Below are 25,156 nucleotides of genomic sequence, written 5' to 3'. Positions count from 1 at the left end.
CAGTGACTGCATAAGCTCTGATATCTTTTAGTTTGAGGCGTGACCCCAGGACATGTAAAGAATGCAAATGAATGAGACTGGTGCTATGCAGATGGGTCCTGACCATCAAGAGCCTTAGAAACACTAAATACAATCTTAAACTGACTTCTAAAATGGAGAGCAGTGAGGCCAGGGCTGGAATGGTATTTATATTTTTTTGGAGTCAATTGACAGTGTTGCTGCTGAATTTCAAACTATCTCCAACGATGTCAAAAGAGATTGGAGGAGACATGGGAGTTGCAGTTATCCAGATGCAATAAAGTTTTGGACTTTTCCCTATCTTTAGCTATCTTCAACAACAGAACAGATTTGTCTGTCAAAGGAAAGTTCAGAGTCAAGAATAACACATGTGTGTCTTGAACAGCAGCTGTGGGTGCAAATTGTGTTGTTGCTGTAGTTATGCTGCTCAGGCAGTGTGCAGGCTGCAGCCTTGGACTTAACTTTGAGTTCACAATCAGTTCCTGTGTAAGACGGTAGTTATAAATTTAAGGAAGCTGATGTCAAAGACTGTTGGGAACTTGTGCAACACTTATTACTGCTAAGGAAATGAGAGCTTCTGACATCATGGGTACACTTTTCTTCACAGCATTGCAGCTTTTTATAGATTTATTGAATAAATGTTTTTGAAATCATATTTTCTTTTAAGCATTTTTCTATGTGTACCACCTTATTAATTAGTATTGTTTTGAAGATGATCAAATGTTTACTTGTCTGTGTGTCAAAAAAGTCAGTCGTGTTTGCAGAGTTTTCTTTTTTCATCGCAATAGCAAGCCATGAAATTTTGTCCATAATATTTAAGATGATAAAACTTCATTAACTGTAAAATTGAATCTGCTGCATGAAACGACATATTGGCAGTGTAGTATACAAGCTTCATCTCACTGTGGCTCAGATGGCCACAAAATGAAATCTCACTTTTTCATATCTGCAATTTCATCAAGCTCAAACAAACCATTAAACCCTGCAGGGTTAAGCACAAAGGAAGTGGTACTGTTTGACACACATTTTAGTTGTCATGCCATGACTGTGGGATTCTCAGGACGAACTTGCAGCACACGCATTGTGTGTTTCTTGCTGTAATGTTGTTCTCCTTTTAACATTCTGTTTGTTTTATGTGAATTTACGCATTCTTTAACCTAATATATAAATATATAAGATTTCCTGTCAACACATGTGTGTGCAAGTGCAATCAACCCTTTTCTATTTAGAGCAGGAACCCAAATGCCCTGCAGAGAAATTGCACTCAGCATGGTGTGGATGCCCTGATATATAGTTTTTACACATGATAAGTATTTCAGCTGTAGGCATGAAGCAAGGCTTTATGCATATATGCATAGAAATAGAGTATATAAGGCAAAAACAGACTTTGTACAATTCTAAGGAGCTTGAAAGTCAATATTTGTTATGATCACTGTTAATCCTGAACTTAGGACTGTGTAATACTGCAAATTTCAATATTGATCTGATACCAAGCAGAGGTCCAGTATTGCCAATACCATTACTTTTAACTTATAAAGACATCTTATGTGTGTCATGATTTCTGAAATAAATCGTCATCAATTTTCAAAATTCTGGACACATTTTAATCACCACTAAATCACTGAGAACTCCATAATATTTCACAATAAAACTAACCTTTCTTGCTTTTTTAAGAGTCCTGGAATGTAAATATGCACTTTGGGCCAGCTGCAGTGGTTTTAAAGTGTTATATAACATAAATTGACCAGCCAAGCAACACAAAAAGCAGGGATGGCGCAGTAGGGTAGAGTGGTCGCCCCATAATCGGAAGGTCGGGGATTAGAAGCCACTGAACGGCTACCCTTGTTAGGGTGTCTGGGCCGTTGACCCAGTGTTTTGTCTTTTATTGGTTTTTTGATTTTGTTCATTTCATTATTCTAGCTTTGCCTTATGGGTTATAGGTTTAATCTTAGTTTAGGTTTTGTTAGTGTTCTGGTGTTCTGTTCTGTTCTATAGTCGCTGTATCCCTGTGTCAAGTCTGCGCCTCTGTGTTGTGTTTCCTGTTTTACTTTGAAGGTCCATGTTAATGTATCTGGTTTTGCTGATTTGCCCCAGCTGTGTTTCCCTCCTGTTACCCATTCCCTGATTGCTCCCTCTGTGTATTTAAGCCCTGTGTTTCTCTGTGTCTGTGCTGTGTGTTCTGTCTGTCTGCCTGAGTTTATTTTTGGATTCTCAGTTTTGTAACTTTTAGTTTAGCATTAAAGCTGTTTCGAGTTCACGTTTTGCCTCCGAGTGTCTGCACTTTGGGTCCACCATTCCTGCCTGCACACAGCCCTCACATGACAACCCTGAGGTATCCCTGAGCAAGGTACCGTCCCTACACATTGCTCCCTGGTGCGCCTGCTTAGTGGCTGCCCACTGCTTCACTGAGTGAATGGGTCAAATGCAGAGGACTAATGTCCCCATGGGGATCAGTATTATTATTAAGAAGTTCAGAAATTGTTCATGTTTGAGGAATGTTTTTTCATTTCCAATAAAACAAAGCTTTACAGCTCTTCTCAGTGCCTCCGAGTCACATAACTGCAGCACAACTAAACATAGCAGTGCAATATTGATATTTGGATCAATCGGCCCATCAGTACAGCAGCTTTCCTGACATTTCTTTAAGTAGTCTTTAGGAATAGTTCTCCAGGCTTCTTCAAGCACATTTGAAGCTCTTCTTTGGATGTTGGCTGCCTTTTGATTTTGTTCTCTGGCCAATTGATCCCACAGTTATGTTGAACTTCAGAGAGGCCAATTGAAGCAATTTGAGTTAAAAAAAGAAATCATGGAATATATTTCTCCATGACAACAACATCTTCCACTCCATGCAGGAGACTCTGAAGGCACTGAGCAGCTCCTTCAGGGGCAGGCTGCAGCACCCACGATGTGGGACAGAGCGATGCCACAGGACTTTCCTTCTAACTGCTGTCAGACTCCACAACAAAGACTTTGCAGATGACCACACACACAGACAAACACAATTCCAATACACTATGCCTTTGCTTAGTCTCTCTTATGTGCAATATTACTGAGTGCAATTTTCCTGATGCCATGCAATTTTTGGGTGAAGCTATTACTGCTTGGTCAGAATGTGCAAGTGTGTGTGTGTGTGTGTGTGTGTGTGTGTGTGTGTGTGTGTGTGTGTCTCTACAATGTTCTCGTTTTATTTACACATCCACTCTGTGTATATATACACACACATACGCTCGCTGTGTACATGTATACAACTTGGCCAAGTCTACATTTAGTCTTACTTTAAGTTTCCATACATACATTTATATTCTTAAAATACAGATGTCCATATTTATATTCCATTTTACATGGTACATTCTTTAGACTGTACATTTGAACATTTTATTTTCCACTGCCTGTGACAAAGTTTTTTTTTTTTTTTTAAATTTCATTTAAATTGATTTGATTTTTTGTTTTTTTTCTTAATTTTTGCTGCTCTTAACTTTATACTGTCCACTTTCTGCCATGACCAAGTAAATTTCCTACTTTTGGAACTAATAAAGGTTTATCTTATGTTATCTATAAACCAAAATGTATTCTAAATATTAGACTCATCAAAGTAGATTTTCACCTAATAGCTTTTTGTATCATGGCCATAGAATAACAGTTTTTTGAAAATCACCTTGTTGAAAAGTTTGAAATTAGTTGTTTGTCATGTTGCCTGATGGTTGGATGCAAGTAGACTGAACGTGAGAGGACAAAAAAAAAAAAAAAAAAAAAAAACTTTGCAAGACATTAGGGAAGTCTGGAGAACTATTGGCTAGCTCATTGGTAGCAAAATATAAAGATAAGAGGGGAAGTTTCAGACTTTTGCACAGTACTGTTAAAGGGCAACAAATGAGGATCTTTACAAAAAAAACCTTTTTTTATTTTTTTATTTCCAACACTTGAAATAAAAATGTCCAACACTCATTAAAATACAGCTAGCTCAGGTTTCGTTAGGTGATCCAACAGAAAGTTACAAAAAAGTAACAGTAGCGGTTTCCTTTTGTCTTAACTCCAAACATCACTCATCACAATAACATCTCATTAATTTATGGATACATTCAGTCTATTTGGCTTTCTTAAATTTGCCTGGTGTGGCTCCAGTTTTCTGCTTTTTCTTTGCTGATCCTTTAATCTCAGGTTCCTGACAAAGAAAAAGAAAGCAGTATAGAAAGTGTCAGGACTAAGAAAAGAAATGAGTCTACACCAGCAGTTTCCTGTTTTTATAACGAGATCTAAATTAAATATGTCAGTCAAACACTTCTGCCTGCTTTTTATAGTTACAAGAGGAATAGAAAGAATTTTAAACACAGAAAAACAAACAAACAAAACAAAAAAAAGGAACACACTCAGTACCATAGTTTTCTGACATGTACCTTTCGCTTGGACGACAGAGACCCAGTGACAGTGAAGAAAGAGTCCAAACGTCCCTGCGTGCTGCCCTGTCTGCTCTTCACAATCTTCTTACAGCCGTTACGGATCCTGTCCTCACTGCACACACATACACAAAATAAATAAAAGCTACTTATCCTATGAGCATGTTCGTTCACATATTTAACAGGCAAAAAAAAAAAAAAAAAAAAAGTATAAACCTGCAAGATGAACACACTGTACATCAAATATCTTTTTCTAAAGAAGTGGAGGCGTCAGGCAGGAGGAAAAGAGAAGCACAGAGGAGGTTCATAGATGTACAAACCGGATTCCAAAAAGGTTGGGACACTAAACAAATTGTGAATAAGAACTGAATGCAATGATGTGGAGACGGCAAATGTCAATATTTTATTCAGAATAGGACATAAAGAACAAAAGTTTAAACTGAGAAAATTTATCATTTTAAAGGAAAAAAATGTTGATTCAAAATTCCACGGTGTCAACAAATCCCAAAAAAAGTTGGGACAAGTAGCAATAAGAGGCTGGAAAAAGTAAATTTGAGCATAATGAAGAGCTGGAAGACCAATTAACACTAATTAGGTTAATTGGCAACATGATTGGTTATAAAAAGAGCTTCTCAGAGTGGCAGTGTCTCTCAGAAGCCAAGATGGGTAGAGGATCACCAATTCGCACAATGCTGCGCTGAAAGATAGTGGAGCAATATCAGAAAGGTGCTACCCAGCGAAAAATTGCAAAGACTTTGCAGTTATCGTCATCAACTGCATAACATCATCCGAAGATTCAGAGAATCTAGAACAATCTCTGTGCGTAAGGGTCAAGGGCGTAAACCCATACTGGATGCCCGTGATCTCCGGGCCCTTAAACGACACTGCACCACAAACAGCAATGCTACTGTAAAGGAAATCACAGAATGGGCTCAGGAATAGTTCCAGAAACCATTGTCAATGAACACAATCCACCGTGCCATCTGCCGTTGCCAGCTGAAACTCTACAGTGCAAAGAAGAAGCCATTTCTAAGCAAGATCCACAAGCTCAGGCGTTTTCACTGGGCCAGGGATCATTTAAAATGGAGTGTGGCAAAATGGAAGACTGTTCTGTGGTCAGACGAGTCACAATTTGAAGTTCTTTTTGGAAATGTGGGACGCCATGTCATCCGGACCAAAGAGGACAAGGACAACCCAAGTTGTTATCAACGCTCAGTTCAGAAGCCTGCATCTCTGATGGTATGGGGTTGCATGGGTGCGTGTGGCATGGGCAGCTTGCATGTCTGGAAAGGCACCATCAATGCAGAAAAATATATTCAGGTTCTGGAACAACATGCTCCCATCCAGACGTCATCTCTTTCAGGGAAGACCCTGCATTTTTCAACAAGATAATGAGAGGCCACATTCTGCATCAGTCACAACATCATGGCTGCGTAGGAGAAGGATCCGGGTACTGAAATGGCCAGTCTGCAGTCCAGATCTTTCACCTATAGAGAACATTTGGCGCATCATAAAGAGGAAGGTGCGACAAAGAAGGCCCAAGACGATTGAACAGTTAGAGGCCTGTATTAGACAAGAATGGGAGAGCATTCCTATTTCTAAACTTGAGAAACTGGTGTCCTCGGTCCCCAGACGTCTGTTGAGTGTTGTAAGAAGAAGGGGAGATGCCACACAGTGGTGAGAATGGCCTTGTCCCAACTTTTTTGGGATTTGTTGACACCCTGACATTTTGAATCAGCATATTTTTCCCTTAAAATGATAAATTTTCTCAGTTTAAACTTTTGTTCCGTGGTTTATGTTCTATTCTGAATAAAATATTGACAGTTGCCATCTCCACATCATTGCATTCAGTTTTTATTCACAATTTGTTTGGTGTCCCAACTTTTTTGGAATCCGGTTTGTAGTAAAGGAGGACATGCAGAAGGTTTGTGTGACAGGAGGACGATAGGATTGGATGGAGGCAGATGATCAACCATTGAACGCAAAAGATGCCAGAAACACTTCATGTACAGAGACAACAGTGCCACCTAGTGGTCAAACATTAAACAAAAAGTGTGTGTAGTCAAAGTCACAGCAACAACAGATCATCTCAGTCAAACTAAGTAAATAGGTAAAGCAGAAGATAAGAATGAGTCAATATTTAGTTCACCTGAACTGTTTCTCTTCGCACATGAATTGGATCAGTCCTCCTTCATCCGGCTCGTTCCACTTCAGCTCCACTGTAGAACAATCCACCACTTCTGGCTTCAAAAACAAACCCCTGGCTTCTTTGTACAGCCAGTCTTCTGGAGCAGGGTGCTTCTGCATAAAGACAAGCATTGCGCACAAACACAGAATCAGAACCAGCACCTCGCTCAGCTGACCCGCACTACAGACTACAGCAACCTTTAACTTACATTGGAATCAATGTTCTCTAGAATCTCTTCGATGCTGCCGTGCTGTTTGATGAGGTCGATTGCTCTCTTTGGGCCGATCCCCTTGATAGTTCCGCAGTAGTCACAGCCCAACAGAATACACAGGTCAATGAACTGGGATGGAGCACGGAAAGGAGGAAATGTCAAGAAAGACTGAGATTAATGTTGTGTTTAAAGCTCCACAGCACAAACATCTGATAGCCAGGAGAGTACCACCACATATCTTTGAACAAACAGCACAGGATGCTGACACGCACCAGGTGATAGTTGTGTCATCATGAGAGAAGCACGGGAAGTGCTTCAGATTTAAAGAGAAACTTATTTATATAAACCTTTGTAAAAGTCAGGAAAAAAAAAATGTACCTGTTCATTGGTCAGGCCGATGTCCTGCAGGATGCGATTGAAGTGGAACTCTTGAATAGGAAGTTTCCTGAAACAATAATGAACAGCTTATAGTTAATGACTACTATTTATGCTGCTATAGTGGGTATCAAACTACCAAATCCTAAAACCTCGAAACTTGGTTCAAATTTATGAATTTTAAGCGTGAACTTATTCATTTAAACCATCTCATATACACATATATTCATATGGTAAACATAAATCTGATGTAGAATTAAGGCAACAGCTTTAAGTCATTTCCACTCTGCTAATATCTCTGTCAAAGGCGATGCCGGTTCATACTTTGCTTCGCTGGCTGTGAGATGTCTGAGAAGGATGTTTGTCCCAAAGGTCAGCCCGTCCATATCCTCTGTTGCCGTGGCAAACACCTTCCCTCCTTTAACCAGAGCAGCACAGCTGGCCTCAGCTTCACATGGAGCCTTTAAGGAAATGAAAAATAAATAAATAAAATTACATCTAACAGAATGATACACACAATCTGTCTTAATGCAACTACCTCAAACTGCACTGCAGAATCCCAATTCATGTATATTTTTAAGCTTTAGGCATAATTTCATTACATTTCTGTCTTTCTCTGTGATTGACCCCAGCTGGACTGTGTAACTGTAACTTAGTAAGGGTAAGAGGATAAGAAGCCTATTATATTGTAAAAACACTAAAACACAAATCATTCATGGGAGTGATGTCTCCAAACTGTGTAAGAAGTGTGGAAATATTCTCGATGCCACAAAAATGTGTAGAAATAGAAATCTCACCTCAATGTAAGGCACTCCCATCAGGGTCAGGAGCTTCTTACACTCATCATTATGCTGCTTGGTGACTTTAACCAGACGCTTAGTGAACTTGTCAATGTTCTCTTGCTCCCCTGGTTTGAGAGAGAATAAAATCCAATTACCGTATTTTCCGGACTACAAAGCGCACCTGAATATTAGCCGCACGAGCTAAAATCGGGGGAAAATCCTGTTTTGTACATACATTAGTAGCACCTGACTAAAAGCCGCAGGGTTCAAAGCTTGTGCAAAAAGTAGCGGCTTATAGTCCGACAATTACGGTAGACTTTCATGCCTAAAGGAAAACATGTTCACAGACTTTCCCACAATACTTGTGATATAGTCTGAGTTCAAGTTTGGTTTAAAAACTAGCAACTTCCAACAAACCATGCTGACTTTAAACTCTTTGACCAACAACCGCCCCCCCCCCCCCAAAAGTCTTTACCAATTTCTTGGGCCTGGGCAAGCATCTTCTCAGCTTCGGCTCTCCTCTCCCCTCTTTTCTCAAGCTAGAAGATGAAGACACGATCAGAATGAGAGAGAGCTGTCAGTATGAAACAGAGCATGTAAGGAGTTGCTGACATACAGTGGGGCAAAAAAGTATTTAGTCAGCCACCGATTGTGCAAGTTCCCCCACTTAAAATGATGACAGAGGTCAGTAATTTGCACCAGAGGTACACTTCAACTGTGAGAGACAGAATGTGAAAAAAAAAAATCCATGAATCCACATGGTAGGATTTGTAAAGAATTTATTCGTAAATCAGGGTGGAAAATAAGTATTTGGTCACCTCAAACATGGGAAATCTCTGGCTCTCACAGACCTGTAACATCTTCTGTAAGAAGCTTTTCTGTCCCCCACTCGTTACCTGTATGAATGGCACCTGTTTGAACTCATCATCTGTATAAAAGACACCTGTCCACAGCCTCAAACAGTCAGACTCCAAACTCCGCCACGGCCAAGACCAAAGAGCTTTCGAAGGACACCAAGAAAAGTATTGTAGACCTGCACCAGACTGGGATGGGTGAATCTACAATAGGCAAGCAGCTTGGTGTGAAAAAAATCAACTGTGGGAGCAATCATCAGAAAATGGAAGACATACAAGACCACTGATAATCTCCCTCGATCTGGGGCTCCACGCAAGATCTCATCCCGTGGGGTCAAAATGATCATGAGAACGGTGAGCAAAGATCCCAGAACCACACGGGGGGACCTGGTGAATGACCTGCAGAGAGCTGGGACCAAAGTAACAAAGGTCACCATCAGTAACACACTACAACGGCAGGGAATCAAATCCCGCAGTGCCAGACGTGTTCCGCTGCTGAAGCCAGTGCATGTCCAGGCCCGTCTGAAGTTTGCCAGAGAGCACATGGATGATACAGCAGAGGATTGGGAGAATGTCATGTGGTCAGATGAAACCAAAGTAGAACTTTTTGGTATAAACTCAACTCGTCGTGTTTGGAGGACGAAGAATACTGAGTTGCATCCCAAGAACACCATACCTACTGTGAAGCATGGGGGTGGAAACATCATGCTATGGGGCTGTTTTTCTGCCAAGGGGACAGGACGACTGATCCGTGTTAAGGACAGAATGAATGGGGCCATGTATCGTGAGATTTTGAGCCAAAACCTCCTTCCATCAGTGAGAACTTTGAAGATGAAACGAGGCTGGGTCTTCCAACATGACAATGATCCAAAACACACCGCCCGGGCAACAAAGGAGTGGCTCCGTAAGAAGCATTTGAAAGTCCCGGAGTGGCCTAGCCAGTCTCCAGACCTCAACCCCATAGAAAATCTGTGGCGGGAGTTGAAAGTCCGTGTTGCTCGGCGACAGCCCCAAAACATCACTGCTCTCGAGAAGATCTGCATGGAGGAATGGGCCAAAATACCAGCTACTGTGTGTGCAAACCTGGTAAAGACCTATAGTAAACGTTTGACCTCTGTTATTGCCAACAAAGGTTATGTTACAAAGTATTGACTTGTATTTTTGTTATTGACCAAATACTTATTTTCCACCCTGATTTACGAATAAATTCTTTACAAATCCTACCATGTGGATTCATGGATTTTTTTTTTTCCCATTCTGTCTCTCACAGTTGAAGTGTACCTCTGGTGCAAATTACTGACCTCTGTCATCATTTTAAGTGGGGGAACTTGCACAATCGGTGGCTGACTAAATACTTTTTTGCCCCACTGTAAATGAGTGACAGAAATCCACTGCACTGAAAACAAATGTTTCCATTTGCAGATGGGTGAGGACCAGAGGAAATCCTTACTCACCTCTGCTGACTTGAGCTGTGGGGGCTTGCCGTCAAACACATACACAGGTTTGATTCCATGTTCCAACATGCGGATGGTGCGGTAGAACATTCCCATTAGGTGGCTTGAAGAAAGGAGTAAAGGCAAAAATCATTCTTGTGTACTCAGACCTGAGCTACAAATCACTAAGTTTCAACAGAGGAACTACTGCATCTGCAAATGATCTACAATTAGGTCTTCTTATTCAATTTTAAATGTTTATTGTTGCAGCAGTACCTTGTTGTCTCTCCATCTTCATTCTGTAGAACGTTACCATCCTGTCGCACAGCAATCAGAAACTGGTAGATGCACATAGAGGCATCAATAGCAATTTTCCTGCCTACAGAAGGTGAAAAGAGGTGCTTGTTCAACAATGACATAAAGAGTTAGCATTCCATCATGCATCATACAGACTGTATGTTGCAACAAACTGAGGGTAGATCGACACTCATGCATCACTTATGTATAAGGAGTGTATTCTGGAACAGTTACCAAAGAAGTTCTTTATGTCTTGCTCTTTAATGGCACCAGGGGCCTGGTCAGCAATTAGCTTGGCAAGTCCGTGTATTCCCATTGTGTCAGAATATCTGAGAACAAGAGAGAGAGTGAAGCTCTTGGATTAACATGCTGTGTCATTTCCATCCCAACTGCATTTCACAAAGGCCCCATCACTGGTGCAGGTCTGCAGAAGCTTGAGAAAACAATGAGGTCACAGTACAAGTTATTTACAAATACGAACCTTTTTTTTTTTAACGGAGGCTTCGTATCAATTAAAAGACGAGCTCCACGTCATTTGTTATCTCTCAGCAATGTGTGTGCCAGGTTTGTGAATTTACAATGATCTTTAAATCGACGGGTTCATGTAAGCAAACTGGAGAGCAGAAATGTGTCCTGGCTTTGATCTACTAGTGTGTACCAGCTGACCTCAATGAAAATGCCACAGGATGTAGCCATCTATTATCAAAGCTAGCTTTCAGGTTATATAATGTTAACATTTACAACGGACTCACCAATTTAGTAAAACGCCTCAGCTCGTGCAGCTACTCCACGTCCTAGAGCGCGAGGAATTGTGACTGTTTCGCGGGAAATCAAATAGCAGGCATTTTCTATCGATCTATCGAGCGCCGCACTTCCAGGTACTCCTAAAACCCGTGCATCGATAGTGCAGGGTTTATTAATCAGGCCTGAGTTCCGACACGGAAGACCCGCGAAGGCACTGATTGGTTATTTACCGTTGAAGGAAATCCGGTTTTTTGGAAAAAGGGGGAAAATAACACCGTCGAAAGCTGCGAACTCCTACCTTTTAGTTCATAATTTCCCGAGGCGTTAAAGACCGTAAATACTCCACGTTTATTTTACATTGCTTGTGAGTGAAATTTGTCACCGGCTGGGATTAACCGGTAACATTTCAGGTGTATTCTTGTTTCCCCGCCCAATCCGGAAAACTCAGCCGAGTCGTCGTTATTTTTATTTTGTAAGGTGACGTGGAGTCGGAGCTCTTCTTCTTCTTCCACACTGGCCCATGTGCGAATAAAAGTACTCAGTGTACCCGGATATGAAGGTAGTGATATTACGTTTACACAAAGTATCAAGAATTTCCAAGATGCTCGGCTGTAAGGCTGAATCTTCACACTGAGCTCCAGTGTAGCGGAGAAGAGAGCAGCCTACTGGGGCCTGAAGTCCAAGGAAGCCGGCGGACAGACAGATTTTGTTGGATCTGGAGCATCGGGACTGACGACGGAGAGAACGGTAGATCGACTGTGTTGATTTCGTTGTTGTAGTCTTTTTTTTAGCGAGCATGTGCTTATTTGGAGTAAAACAGTGTTGATGTGGATGAATCGCTTGCTTTACTTAATTTAAGGAGGCCCCCTTTGATTATAAGCATACTGCTGTCCACAGAAACAGGACAGAGCTTGTAGTGTTGCGACCTTGCTCTTACTGCTTATTACAGTTCTTGTATATACTATTACTTATCTCGCTGTGTGAGGCATTTCGGCCTGTTTCTGCCTGTTTACTGCTATTATTCATTCAACTGATTTAACTCTTTTGGCTTGAGTCTTTCTAAATACTTTATGGGCTTCTTATGTAGTCCTGTAATTAGTAAAAAGTTCAGATGTGCATAGAGCTGTGACGCTACTCTTTAGTTCGTCACAGGGGACGGTCAAAGTTGCAATGCCTTATGTCAAAGGCATTGCAACTTTACCACTCAGACCAAATTTGCATTGCTGTGAAATTCAACACTAATGCCACATCAGCAATAACTTTAGGTCGCCCTTCTGAAGTTCTCCTTCTATCATTTGCAAAAAAAATGTGAGGATTGTGGTTTTTCAGGAAATGTGGTTGATAGGGAACACATTTGTGTGCTTTGTAGAGTATGCAAATGAAAGGGGAGGTGTGGCATTGTATATAATGCGTCACCATTCCAACACAAACTTAATACATGTTCATATGAAAGTTAAGCATAACATGAACACTAATGTTTGTCTAATATACTTTGAAATTGAAAGCAACTCTGAAACTCTGCACCTGGATGAAAACTTAAGCTCTGAGCAATGTTACTTATTTTTTGCTCTTGTAAACTCCAACATACAGAAATTGACGGTGCTTATTTGATTCCAAACCCTCTTTTGGGCTGATGAAACTGATGAAATGCATTGCAATTCACTGTGGTTACACAGCATCTGTATTTGAGCCAGTTTCATCATTTTCTGCTGTGTTTGTTGAAGCATCGCAGGAATGACGTTGCATAAAATTGTGCAGTTCTACCTCTCTGCGTTAAGATAATTACGTGCCACATTTGAAGTGCACAAAAGTGAGAGACAGGCTAGCTTAAAATGAACCTGAACTGATAAGCTGTCGTGTTTTCAACAGGGGCCATGTGTCGTGGAACAGGACGCACGTCAGGTGGCTGTCAGAGGATGATGCTGCACTCTGTCTTGATCCTGTTCTTGTTCTTAGGCTGGGCCCTTGGTTACAAGATTGGAGACAATGTGACTCTTTATGTCAACAAAGTGGGCCCTTATCATAACCCCCAGGAGACATATCACTATTACACATTGCCTGTTTGCAGGCCGGAGAAGGTCAGTGTTAGTTCTGTGTCACTGCGTGGTGTTGGTCTGTTGTAACAAAACAGAGGAACTGGAGACATGTCGATGAGTAATGATAATATCTAAATCTCAGGGCTTACATCTCCAGTTCCTGTGAACATATTTTTATCTCAGAGTCCAAAGAAAAGACTTTACTATGTTATATTTTATCCTTTATCTGTTTGTTTCTACGTCAGGATGTGATATTGAGGTGAAGTGTTACTCCCAACCAAAAAATCTGAAAACACGTATTAATTCATGTTGAGTAAAGAAGTGTCTTTTTATAGAAAGATCATGGCATTTTCTTGTAAAAATGTGATAAAAAAATGACATCTTGAAACATAAGAGTAATAATAATAATAATTTTGTGTAACTGATTTGCTGTTAGGAATTCACACATTCCACCAAAACACAAGCTTTTCCTTTAAGTTGATAGTTTATTTAATGGCTCACAGGTTTAAGGGAAAAGTCATTATTGGAAGTTTGATTGTGTTGGTAGCAGTTTAGCCTGCATTTTCAAAGGCCGGAGTAACATTGTATTGATTTTTATTTAGCTGGCAGTTTTAAAATAACTGCTCTCAGAATTATGATCAACTAATCTGGCACTTTTTTAAACATCCTGTATATTAAATGCTAATACTTCTTTCATCAGGTACATCATAAATCTCTGAGCCTGGGAGAAGTGCTGGATGGTGACAGAATGGCTGAGTCTTTATATAACATCCGCTTCAAAAAGAATGTGGAGAAAACAATTCTCTGCCAGCTCACTCTTTCAGAAAAACAGGTATTTACACGAGTAAATTTGTAATAGTTAACATGCTTAACATCAGAAAACTGGTTGGTTATAAACTGCAAACACTGAAAGCTTTGACCAGCATCGCTTACAAATGAAACAAAATTGCTATTCTACTCCTCAACTGGAGTTTCCCATACAGAAAACTGAAAAAGGTGACCTCTAGCGGCAACATGGGGTATTAACCCAAAAATGGCTCCTACAACCAAGGTATGCAAAAGAGCATCTCTGGACATATAAAATGACAGTAGAGTGGATGGGCTACAGCACCTGTCAGGACAGCAGAGGCTACAGTTCACACAGGCTCACCAAAGACTGGAGAAATGTTTCCTGGTCTGATGAGTCAGAACTGGCTGACCACCTCCGTATACCATCTTCTGCTTCAAGGAGGTTAACAAACCATGTCACAAAGCTTAAATAAACATCGCATTGACTGTGCTCAAAATCTCTGAGGAATGTTTCCTGGACCTTGTTTAATGGAAATCAAGGCCATTCTCAAAGTGGCCAGAAATTATGTGCAAACGGATTTCCTTTTTAGATCTGCTGTTCTGTAGCAGTTATTTTTTCTTTTCCTGGATAAGATAATAAAACTAAAACTTTTGGGGTTTTTTGCATTTTATGGAAGTCTTTCATCCTGTGTTACCTTGGATACATGTATCCGTATCAGGATCGAATCCCTCTTGATATTTGCTGTTACACCTGTACTTTGTTGTATGCTGAACCTTGGAGTCTGTAAAATAGCAGTTTCACATAATAAACATCTGTACAACTTTAGCACAGCTGTTTCATTATGTGAGGCCACAACCTTGTTCTAATAAAAAAAAAAAAAGAGGGACAATACATATTAATGAATATTTTAACAAATGTAAATGTGCCAGATTATAGCCCTTGGCTAATTTTCATCTGTAGACTCTCTGCCAGGTTGATGTTACATACAAGTTAATAGCAACATACAGAGACACTATTTCTAGACCATGTATATCGACAAGGACAAAAAACAGTGATCCCATCATATTAGAACAAATAATGACAACAACTACTGCTTAAAATATGTCATCTGTTAACTGTTGGTGCTTGTTTTTTTCCTTGGTAGGTGGACGAGCTTCGTGAGGCCATTGAGGAGCTGTACTACTTTGAATTTGTCCTGGACGATATTCCAATTTGGGGTTTTGTAGGATACATAGAGGAGAGTGGTTTCCTGCCTCACAGCCACAAGGTAGAAACTATAGAAATGTTTTATTGAAATGCTAAGCTTTTGGTAAACCAAACTAAGCTTCATTCCTCTTACTTCTAAACTCCTGCCTCTTTTCTGTTCTATTAGGTGGGTTTGTGGACTCACCTGGATTTCAACATTGAGTACAACGGCGACTATGTGATCTTTGCCAATGTCTCAGTAAAAGACGTTAAGCCTGTTCCATTAGAGGAGGGGGCAGGTGCAGCAGTGGGGGGTGTCGGAGTAGGAGGAGGCAGCCTGACGGTGACCCATACCTACAGCGTGCACTGGTTTGAATCATCTCTGCCCTATTCCCGGAGAGCCGAGCGTCTCAGAGACTACTCGTTCTTTCCCAAAACACTGGAGATCCACTGGCTGTCCATCATTAACTCACTGGTGCTGGTGGTGCTGCTTCTTGGCTTCGTCATCATCATTCTCATGAGAGTCCTTAAGAATGACTTTGCTAGGTGAGTAAGTGACGCAAAGACAGTGAATAATGCATTGCTTGAATATAAAAGACAAAACAAAATGTCAGGTCTCTTTGTGCCTTTAATGTGGTTTAATAATGGGTTGGCTGAGCACAGAAGGTTGGAGGTGCAATTCCCAGCTGCTTCAGTCTGCCTGCCAAAGAACCCTTGGGCACAATACTGTAGGAGGCCAAAGTGGACCAAGAAAGTCTCTCCCACAGCATCACACCACCACTACCAGCCTGATTTGTTGATATAAGGCATGCTTTCACGTTGTTAACACCAAAATCAAAAGGCCAGACAGTTTTTCTAGTCTTCTCATATCTGACTTTGGTAAGCTGATTGAGATTGTAGCCCCAGTTTCCTGTTCTTGGCTGACAGGAGTAGCACAAGTGAGTTCTGCTGCTTTACGCCCATCTGCTTCAAGGTTGGACATGTTTTTTATTCAGATGCTCTTCTACGTTGGTTGTGACGAGTGGTTATTTGAGATACTGTTGCCTTCCTGCCAGCTCAAAGCAAAGCAATGAGCAGCTTACTGGATATTCTCTTTTTCAGACCATTTTCTGTAAAACCAGGAGATGTGTGTGCAGGAAAATCTGAGATTTTCCTTTCCTTTATTTTATATCCTTTTATCTGTTGAACACTTTAAGGGCTTTTGTTGTTTTTTCTGTCTCCAAGCTCTCATTTTACTATGTTTAAATAAAAGCTTTAATTTGAAGTTTAGTCCTTAATGTAGTTTCTTTTTGGCCTAAATGTGCAAAATTGTATGCAATTCCTGGACCTGTATTACCTGCAAGACCTGTAAATATAGCAGAGACTTTTCTTGCTCTCATTTTGGTTCTCCCAGTCATAAAAATACTTTGCTTTCACCTTCAGGTACAATGTGGAAGAGGAGGGTGGCTGCGATGATCTGGACCAAGGAGACAATGGTTGGAAAATCATCCATACTGATGTATTTAGGTTTCCTCCTTTCAAAAGCTTGCTGTGTGCTGTGCTGGGAGTTGGGGCTCAGTTCCTTACCCTTGCCACAGGTGAGTATTGACTCTCAAATTCACAAACACAATGAAACACTGGCCTGTTAAATCCCAGTGAGGTGTCTTGTTTTTTTATTCCCTTTGAAATGGAGCATTCTGGTTTTCTGAGCACCTCTATCCCATAACAACAGTCTTTGTCCCAAGCATTAGAGCAAAAGGGAAAACCTGAAACTTGTATATACATAAAGGCCCTAATTTTGTCCTTTGTTTGCTTTAGCGATAATCCTCATGGCATTGCTGGGAATGTTCAATGTGCACCGCCATGGCGCCATCAATTCAGCATCCATCGTCCTGTATGCTCTGACCAGCTGTGTGTCAGGCTACGTCTCGTGCAGTTTCTACACACAGATCAACGGCCAGCGCTGGGTGTGGAACATCATCCTCACATCATCTCTCTTTTCCGGTAAGTGAAAATGGAAGCGACCCGGCATTTAAAAGCACATGTTCACGTGTCAGTTTCTCATCAAAGGCTGTGCGGTTGGTGTGCGTGTTTTTCGGCCTCCTAGCAACACTTTTGAAATGCGAAACAGTTATCTGCCGCACTCAAACCTCGTGTTGACCATTTACAAAGGAGCTGGCAGGTTAAAGATTAAAGACTTAATGTCTGATTTAGTTAGATAATGAGATATTTCCATTCTCATATCTGCACTTGGATGTGGTCAGTTTTCATGTGCTTTTTTTTAAACTTTTTCAAAATTGTTTTGAACAATCAATATAATTGATTTTGATAGTATTTTGCGGGATGACTTGATGGTGAAGGTATACACCATGTGGGCACAGATGGTCTCTCCAGCTGATCTCTGGTTTGTTTCCCAGTTGGGCTTTGTGCTGAATGCCATTAACCTACTCTTTGTCACAGTTTTTCATAACTATGTTATTAAATATAAGCTTAAAAACCCTCAAAGTAAATGAAAGGAACTTAGTTGTAATATTTGAATGTACAATCCACCTAGTAAATTATTTACTCATGAATCTGTGTTCACTTTGCAGTATTTTGTTCACGTTCCTTATGACATAATGCTATCTAGCAACCCTCAAAGGAAACATTACATGGATTATTAGATGCTTCTCTTTTATTAACTTGATTATTCATCCCTCCAGCTCCACTGTTCTTCACGTGGAGTGTAGTGAACTCTGTCCACTGGTGGAGCGGCTCTACTCAGGCTCTGCCGGCCACCACCGTGCTCCTGCTGCTGGGCGCTTGGTTGCTGGTGGGCTTCCCGCTAACAATCATTGGTGGCATTGTGGGAAAGAACCGAGCTGGCAGCTTCCAGGCACCGTGCCGCACCCGTAATATCCCCAGACAGATCCCGACTCAGCCCTGGTACAAACATACGATTGTGCACATGGCCATCGGTGGCTTCCTTCCCTTCAGGTGAGCTGACCTCAGGTGTTTAGTCAAGGGGAGATTTGTAGAAGTGTACTCATAGATCAGAGATTAGAAAAGGTGACAATAAAACACTTTATGGTTTTAATCACAAGTAATTAACATTAGACTTGTGAACTATTAAAGGGAAACCCATCATCCAGAGCCCTAGGAAGATAATAGGCAGTTATTGCAAAAGTGAATTTTTTTTTTTTTTGTCATCTCATTTGCATTCACATGTTTTATAGATCACTGCTCACTATTCACTAATGTTTCCTGTAATTAAAACTAAACAGGAAAATATCCAGGAACTGCTGCACTTCATTCCTTTTTCTTTCTTTTTTTTTAATGCACCATTTACATAAGTATACATCGAAGCTGAATTTAGATTGATTGACTTCTGTAAAATAAACTATTAGAATTACTCCCTCTCATTTTTGGATTTTTAACTCTGTTTTCCATCCAATCTTTCCCTAAGTGCCATCTCAGTGGAGCTGTACTACATCTTTGCCACTGTTTGGGGAAGAGAGCACTACACGCTGTACGGTATCCTGCTGTGTGTCTTCGCCATTCTCCTGTCTGTGGGCGCCTGCATCTCTGTGGCACTGACCTACTTCCTGCTGTCTGGCGAAGACTACCAATGGTGGTGGAGGAGTGTGCTGAGCACGGGATCCACCGGCATCTTCATCTTTGTCTACTCTGTTTTCTACTATAGGAACCGGTCCTCTATGAGCGGCCTGGTGCAAAGCACTGAGTTCTTTGGGTACTCCCTGCTCACAGCGATGGTCTTCTCCCTGATGCTGGGCAGCGTGTCCTTCTGGTCCTCATTGGCATTTATTCGCTACATCTATCGTAGCCTCAAGATGGACTAGAAATTCAATTTGAAACACGCAACTTAAAACAGACATTTCCACTTAGCACACAAAGACAATCTTCATTCTCCTCTTTTGCTTTTTCACTCATACACACCTGTTGCATTAAAGTGAGGAGAAACAGGGGCCTTTTCCTTGATTTAAAAGGGGTTAATAGTTAAACTTGGACAGCGTGCTGGATTGGTGAAAGCTCAGATGAGTATGGGGCTGGAATCGCATAGATTTATGATAAAAGGGGATATTTCAACACAAAGGGATGATTGCTTCCCATCAGGGATAAATGGGTAAATTGTTGGATTTGCTACGTGAGTGAATGGATTTTTTCAGACTGTGCAGCATCTGATTCCCGCTTCATGGTCCATCACAGTTATGCTGGAGCTATATGTCCTAAATTTCCCACAATATACTTTACCTACTGAGACCAGCAGAATGGTACTGTAGTTTTGGCTTATTGTGCAAGAGCTATTAATAAACGCATTGTTTTGCACTGGCCTGTTTGAGCTCCACATGGCCTTGCAGCGGATAAAAAGAATGATGCCTTTTAGATTGAAGTTGGTGGGGAATGGGGCAATATTGTAACTGTATTCTGTGGTCTCCATTGACTGTGATTTTGGTTCTGATGTAAATATAGTCTTTACAGTAAAACTCTTTTTAATACAATACTGCCAGTGTTCTGGATTTTTCCCTCTTCAGTCTTGTTTTGTCACAACTGTTGAGTAGAACTTTCTTCATACTCACACCAGATCCTAAAGAAATGCTATATAACCTCAAAATCTATAGTGCTATGCAAAAGTCTCATGCAATCTAATTTCTTTTTAGAAAAATGTGAAATGGTTGCAGCAATGTTTTGAAAAGTGCAAACGTACATGGAACTGAGCCATCTTCTAATTTCTTTAAGAAGTCTTCAGGAATAGTTCTCCAGGCTTCTCGAACGACATTCAAAGCTCTTTCTTGGATTTTGGTTGCCTTGTGTTCAGTTTTCTGTCAAGATGATGCTACACTCCTTCATGTTGGGGTCTGTACTCTGGAGAGGCCAATCCATAACTCATAATTCCATTTTATCACAACTGTTTCCTCAAGACTTTTTGTACTGTAAGAGGCCTACATTAAAAGAGAAAAACCCAAATAATCAGACAAGCACCTATGAGCAAGTACTTGGTGACTGCGGGAAGAGCAAAACTATTCTTTAAGAGGTCGAAATGTTTGGCAGAACTAGATTCAGAGAGGGGTAACCATCTGCCGTAAGTGGTTTAGCTTAGAGGAGGATGACGGGACAGAAGACACATGGTGAGTGAAGAAGAAACACTCATCACAAGAAGCTAGGTTAATTGCAGGATCAATCCTACCTTAGGATTGAGGCCTGATTATCATTATCACCTGATTTAGCCCTAACTATATGCTTTATCAAAAAGGAACATGTTTAGCCCCATATTAAGAGTGGAGAGAGTGTCTGTCTCTCAAACACAACTGGGAGCTGGTTACAGAGAAGAGGGGTATGCAAGCTGAAGACTGCCTCCCATTCTACTTTTAAATTTCCTAGTAAGTACACAAGTAAGCCAGGAGTCTGAGAGCGAAGTGCTCTAATAGGGTGAGATGGTACTAGTTTAAGATAAGACTGGGCCTGAATAATCAAGGTTTCTGTTTCTAAGCTTTCTAGGGCCAAGTACAAAAACCTAAGATTTATCTGAATTTAGAAGCAGGAAATTACAGGTAATCCAGGTCTTTAAGACTCAAAGGTTAACTAAGGGGAGTGTATCAGCTAGCTTTTTGCTTTGTCTAACTCAAAGCAAAAAGCTAGCTGAAAATAACACTGAAAATAAAGCATTTCTCTGCAGATGATAGCCGTTATACAACCGGGGCGGCTTTACTGTGACTGTGTCGTTTACTAAAATAAGCTAGCATTAATTATAGCCTTACTACAGTTAATGTATTTATATATAATATAAGTTTTAAAACTGAATATATTGCATACTCTTTACCCGCCAAAGACAAACACACAGAACATTGAAACCTCTTTTTTATAGAGTTAGAAGTATATTTTAATGGAGAACATTTGTACTTTTAGTTCAGTAAACATTTATTTTACAGAAAGTACACACACTGTAGTGTTAATTCTTTTAAGATTAATTTTTTATTCATTGTCAGCACAAAGCAAAAACAAACAGAATGACAAACATTTAAAAATAATTACACACATTTGCAATCACAGATATGGGAAGGACAGAGAGAGAAAAAAGACAAATATTTACCATCTATTAAACCACAGATTTAAAAAAGAAGAGACAGAAGTGAACTCATTTGTGCTCAGGCATCATAAAGACAACCGGCCCCTCTCAGTTGGGACAAATCATCTGGCAAATAAATAAGCAAGGGAGATCAAACATTGAGGAACAAATTCTCATTTCCTGCTAAGATAGCAGCAACTCTGTCATGAGGAATAACTCTAAACAATTCACTGTACCACAAAGTAACAGTAGGTGGTTTATCCTTAACAGAGTTAATAAGAATACATTTACAGCAACAATAGTTTATCACATAGTTTACGTTGTGGATAAGTTGATGTTGTTTCTTTTGAGGCTAAACCAAAAAGAAAATATCCAGGGTCCCATTGGATCTGATTCTTAAAAATATTGCTCAATTCTTGAGATATGGAACTCCAAAACCTTTTAATTAGTTTACATTCCCAGAAGTAATGAAAAAAGATAACATTTTCTTTTTGACATTTGATACATAAAGGGGAAACAAGAGGTGCAATCTTATGCAAAACATTAGGAGCTTTATATAGGCGGTGCAAAAGTTTGTATTGGGTTTCTCGCAAGCGGTAGAAGTAGACCTAACTATGCTAATGGCTCCTTTCCAATCATCCTTGATGTATTGATTATTAAGATCTCCCTCCTATTTTTGAATGGGATACAAATTAAAACAAGAACCCTGGGATAAGTACCTGCTAAAACGCCTTAAAACCCAAGCAGGATGGTGCAATGAATCCCAAGCCCGACTTATAGCACAAGTCTATATGATCCGCCTGGGTCAGCATGGTCACTAATATGTGTTTGCATGAGAGATTTTAGAACAGAAAATTAAACCAAAAATAGTAGCCTGACAAGCCTTAAACAGAACAGTTTCCTGCTCCTACAAACTGTTTGCATTTTAGGTTGACTGCATTCTTAATATTTGCTACCAGATGTCACCACCTTAAAATTGAATTTTACCAAAGTGGCAGGATATCTGGACCACCTTTTAAAACCCAAAGGAACCTGAAGTGGAGAGAGAAAATAACAGCTAACATCATGGCCTTACAACACAGGACTTTCGAGTTGTCTTAGAGGTTAGCTAACTCTATTAATATTAGCTCATAAGCAACAATGCAAGTACATACTTAGAGTGATTTGCATCCCCAAGCTCCCATCTTTGAAATCAGTTTCTCTGCTGAAACAGCTTAAAACAAAGCAGGATGGTGCTATATGTCCTAAGACTGACCTAGAGCAATGCTCCCAAGTGAGTTTTTTAAGGCAGGAATGTGGAGGGCTAAGCTTCTTTTGCGACCCAATTCATAAAGCAGTCAGCCTCTTCCATAATTTGGCATTATTATTATGTGTGTTTCAGTTAAATTTAACAAGCTTCCCAAATATTTAAGAAATTACAGGATTTCAGCAACAAAAAAAAAAAAACAAAAAAAAAACATGCATCAGCATTTGCAGTGCTTTTTTCAGGAAATGCATTCCATAGTTTTTTTTTTTTTTTTTTTTTTATCCAAACAGTTTTGATACTGGGTCACAAATCTGTCCAGAGAGAAAATATACGAGGTGGGTTTGGAGTGTGGTGTATTAGTAGACTAGACTAGAGTGCAATCAAATACACCTGCCTTCAATGAACCCAGCCCAATCACAGCAACTGGCTCACAGCAGTTGTGAAACAAACCCACTCACACATAAGTGGCCATTTCCCACAGTAAATGTGGAGGTGAGTTAATATGCAGGTGATACTAGTCTATTATCTTACACAGCTGATTACAAATCTTGCAGCCAACATTTTGATATCACTGGTATAAAGAAACAGAAAATTATGACCCCAAATACTACAAACTGGTCATTATCTGTGAGATTACACTTCTGTCCTTGCTGTCCTTTCTTGACATAGAAATTCTACACATCCAGAGATTAACATCCAGAAAAGTTTAAGATGGAAAGATTTAATAAAGTCCATTTACATGTCTACTTTCTAAGTTCATTTTCTGGGTTGTTTTTTGTTGGAGGGGGGAGGGGGGTTCCCATCAAACCTGAAAAAAAATCTGCTTGATTGAAATGAAGAATGAGGGACCAATTAGAAAACGATGTCTTTCCCCACGCCCTCTGAACGCCTCAAAAGCTACTCCTTAAGTCCAATTTAGCAGACAGAGCTTCCTGCAGCTTGATCACAAGCAGATAAATTGAAGCCAGTTTTCATACACGGCTGCAAAGCTGGTGAACTGGAAGACGCTGATGATGTTCAGCTTTTCCTTTTATCCTGCTTAATGCTACCTGCATCACATCTTTCCAGAGGAGAACCACGTGAGCTCAGGAGACAGGAACCCAAGTACTACAATGCTGCTGCTACTGCCAGAACCAAGGAAGAGCTCCCATCTCACAGCTCTGAGCAGCAAACCATGGACGGCCAGTTTCACTACCAGGACTCAGCCAGTGTATACAAAGGAAAGCCAGGCCAAGCTGTCTGCCAGTGGCTCATCATAGTATGTATGCATGTTCATTTTTTTATTTATACAGCGCCAAATCACAATAACAGTCACTTCACGGTGCTTTATATTATAAGGAAGACTTTTTTTTTTTTTCTTTGGTAATATGAACTAATATTAGCAGAGTTAGCTAAGCTATGACCTGCTACAAAAATACCCTCTGTGTTGTAAGGCCATGTTTCAGTAGTTCTCCCAGAAGTACTTTCCAGACTAGAAAAGGGCGTCTATCCCTGTTTCCAATTATACCACCACTGTTTTGGTTTTGTTTTGTTTTTTTTCCCCCAAATGGCAACACTTGGTGGCAAAGTCTTAAAGCGTGCCACCAGAATAAAACCTTAAAGCTCTGAGGTTTACTTTTGTATTTTCTGATCTAAAATCACTCATGCCAACACACATCAGTAACCATGCTGACCCATGTGGACCATATAGACTTGTGCTTACTTGGCCTGTGTCTTCCTATCCTCACAGACTTGTGGAGTTCTGGCAGCAGCCTTGAAGGTAGTCTCCCCCTGGCATACCTCACTATGTGGACTGAGAGAGCTCTTGATTAGGAGATGAGGAACAACATCTTTGAGACTGCTGAAGTGTTTCCAGCTCTGTGCGAAGGAAGGAGGACCACAGCAAAAATGCCACTTTGCATGGTGTACAGAGGACTAGCGCTATGGAAAGCCATTGCAAAGGTTTTCCAGTTACAAAGGCACACAGACTCTGTACTGACACACAGTGTGTTGCAAGCGGAGGTCCAGCTGTTATGTTACAGATTTAAAGGTAGATTTGAAGTGCTCAGTGACGCTTGATAAACTGCAAATTTAAAGCTTAAATATGATGTCAGTTTTAATCACATATTGGGTCTACGTTCAGGAGTTGCACTTCAGTTCCATCCTGCAGTACATCGGCCTTCACTTGCTGGAGCTGAAGTGAAGGCCGATGGGATGACGCCCTGATCCAGTTCATGTGTGATGAGAAACAGCTCAAGTGAACTAAGTGAAGCATTGACTTTTTTTCCTGTTCTTTTCCTCATTTTATCTGCCCACTGAGTTTTCATGCCATGAGGACGAAGATGATCTGTTGTTGCTGCGACTTCAACTACACACACTTCTTGTTTAATGTTTGACCACTAGGCTGGACTGTTGAGTATGTACATGAAGTGTTTCTGGAACCTTTTGAATTCAATGGTTAATCATCTGTCACACAAAACCTCTGCATGTCCTCCTTCACTACATCCATGAACCTCCTCTCTGGTTTTCATTCTTTCTGTCCTGGCTGGCAGTCCCACTCTTTTAAAAAAATAAAAAACAT

The 25,156-nt window shown here is 40.5% G+C and overlaps 2 protein-coding genes and 1 long non-coding RNA gene across 3 annotated transcripts in view; 1 reads left to right on the top strand and 2 right to left on the bottom strand.

Moving 5' to 3' along the window:
* Window positions 1-25,156, bottom strand: part of LOC308385841 — a 122,908-nt gene that overhangs the window by 54,121 nt on the left and 43,631 nt on the right. The window lies entirely within an intron of this gene.
* fen1 (flap structure-specific endonuclease 1) lies at window positions 3,911-11,442 on the bottom strand. Its single transcript, XM_080865826.1, has 12 exons — window positions 11,305-11,442; window positions 10,787-10,881; window positions 10,532-10,634; window positions 10,277-10,379; window positions 8,444-8,507; window positions 7,984-8,093; window positions 7,511-7,647; window positions 7,190-7,256; window positions 6,809-6,940; window positions 6,562-6,713; window positions 4,413-4,527; window positions 3,911-4,180 (listed from the first exon to the last, which is right to left on the bottom strand). Exons 2-12 carry the CDS (start codon window positions 10,866-10,868, stop codon window positions 4,103-4,105), a joined length of 1,143 nt encoding a protein of 380 aa, XP_080721952.1. The 5' UTR covers window positions 10,869-10,881; window positions 11,305-11,442; the 3' UTR covers window positions 3,911-4,102.
* On the top strand, window positions 11,553-19,787 carry tm9sf1 (transmembrane 9 superfamily member 1). The gene is made up of 9 exons (XM_080865825.1): window positions 11,553-12,043; window positions 13,166-13,374; window positions 14,033-14,164; window positions 15,267-15,389; window positions 15,495-15,853; window positions 16,730-16,884; window positions 17,105-17,290; window positions 17,989-18,262; window positions 18,732-19,787. Exons 2-9 carry the CDS (start codon window positions 13,171-13,173, stop codon window positions 19,123-19,125), a joined length of 1,827 nt encoding a protein of 608 aa, XP_080721951.1. The 5' UTR covers window positions 11,553-12,043; window positions 13,166-13,170; the 3' UTR covers window positions 19,126-19,787.

The sequence above is a fragment of the Rhamphochromis sp. 'chilingali' genome (genome assembly GCF_963969265.1).
Source record: "Rhamphochromis sp. 'chilingali' genome assembly, chromosome: 18".
In the NCBI taxonomy this organism is placed as follows: domain Eukaryota; kingdom Metazoa; phylum Chordata; class Actinopteri; order Cichliformes; family Cichlidae; genus Rhamphochromis; species Rhamphochromis sp. 'chilingali'.
The sequence above is the reverse complement of the archived record's forward strand: the minus strand, read 5'-3'. Positions and strand labels throughout refer to the sequence as shown.

Coding starts and splice junctions, on each gene's coding strand:
- fen1 (XM_080865826.1), bottom strand. CDS start 10,868: ATGGGAATACACGGACTTGCCAAGCTAATTGCTGACCAGGCCCCTGGT. Junction 10,380..10,531: donor GAAGATGGAGAGACAACAAG/GTACTGCTGCAA, acceptor CCTTTCTTCAAG/CCACCTAATGGGAATGTTCT. Junction 6,714..6,808: donor TAGAGAACATTGATTCCAAT/GTAAGTTAAAGG, acceptor GTCTTTATGCAG/AAGCACCCTGCTCCAGAAGA.
- tm9sf1 (XM_080865825.1), top strand. CDS start 13,171: ATGTGTCGTGGAACAGGACGCACGTCAGGTGGCTGTCAGAGGATGATG. Junction 14,165..15,266: donor TCACTCTTTCAGAAAAACAG/GTATTTACACGA, acceptor TTTCCTTGGTAG/GTGGACGAGCTTCGTGAGGC. Junction 15,854..16,729: donor CTTAAGAATGACTTTGCTAG/GTGAGTAAGTGA, acceptor TTTCACCTTCAG/GTACAATGTGGAAGAGGAGG.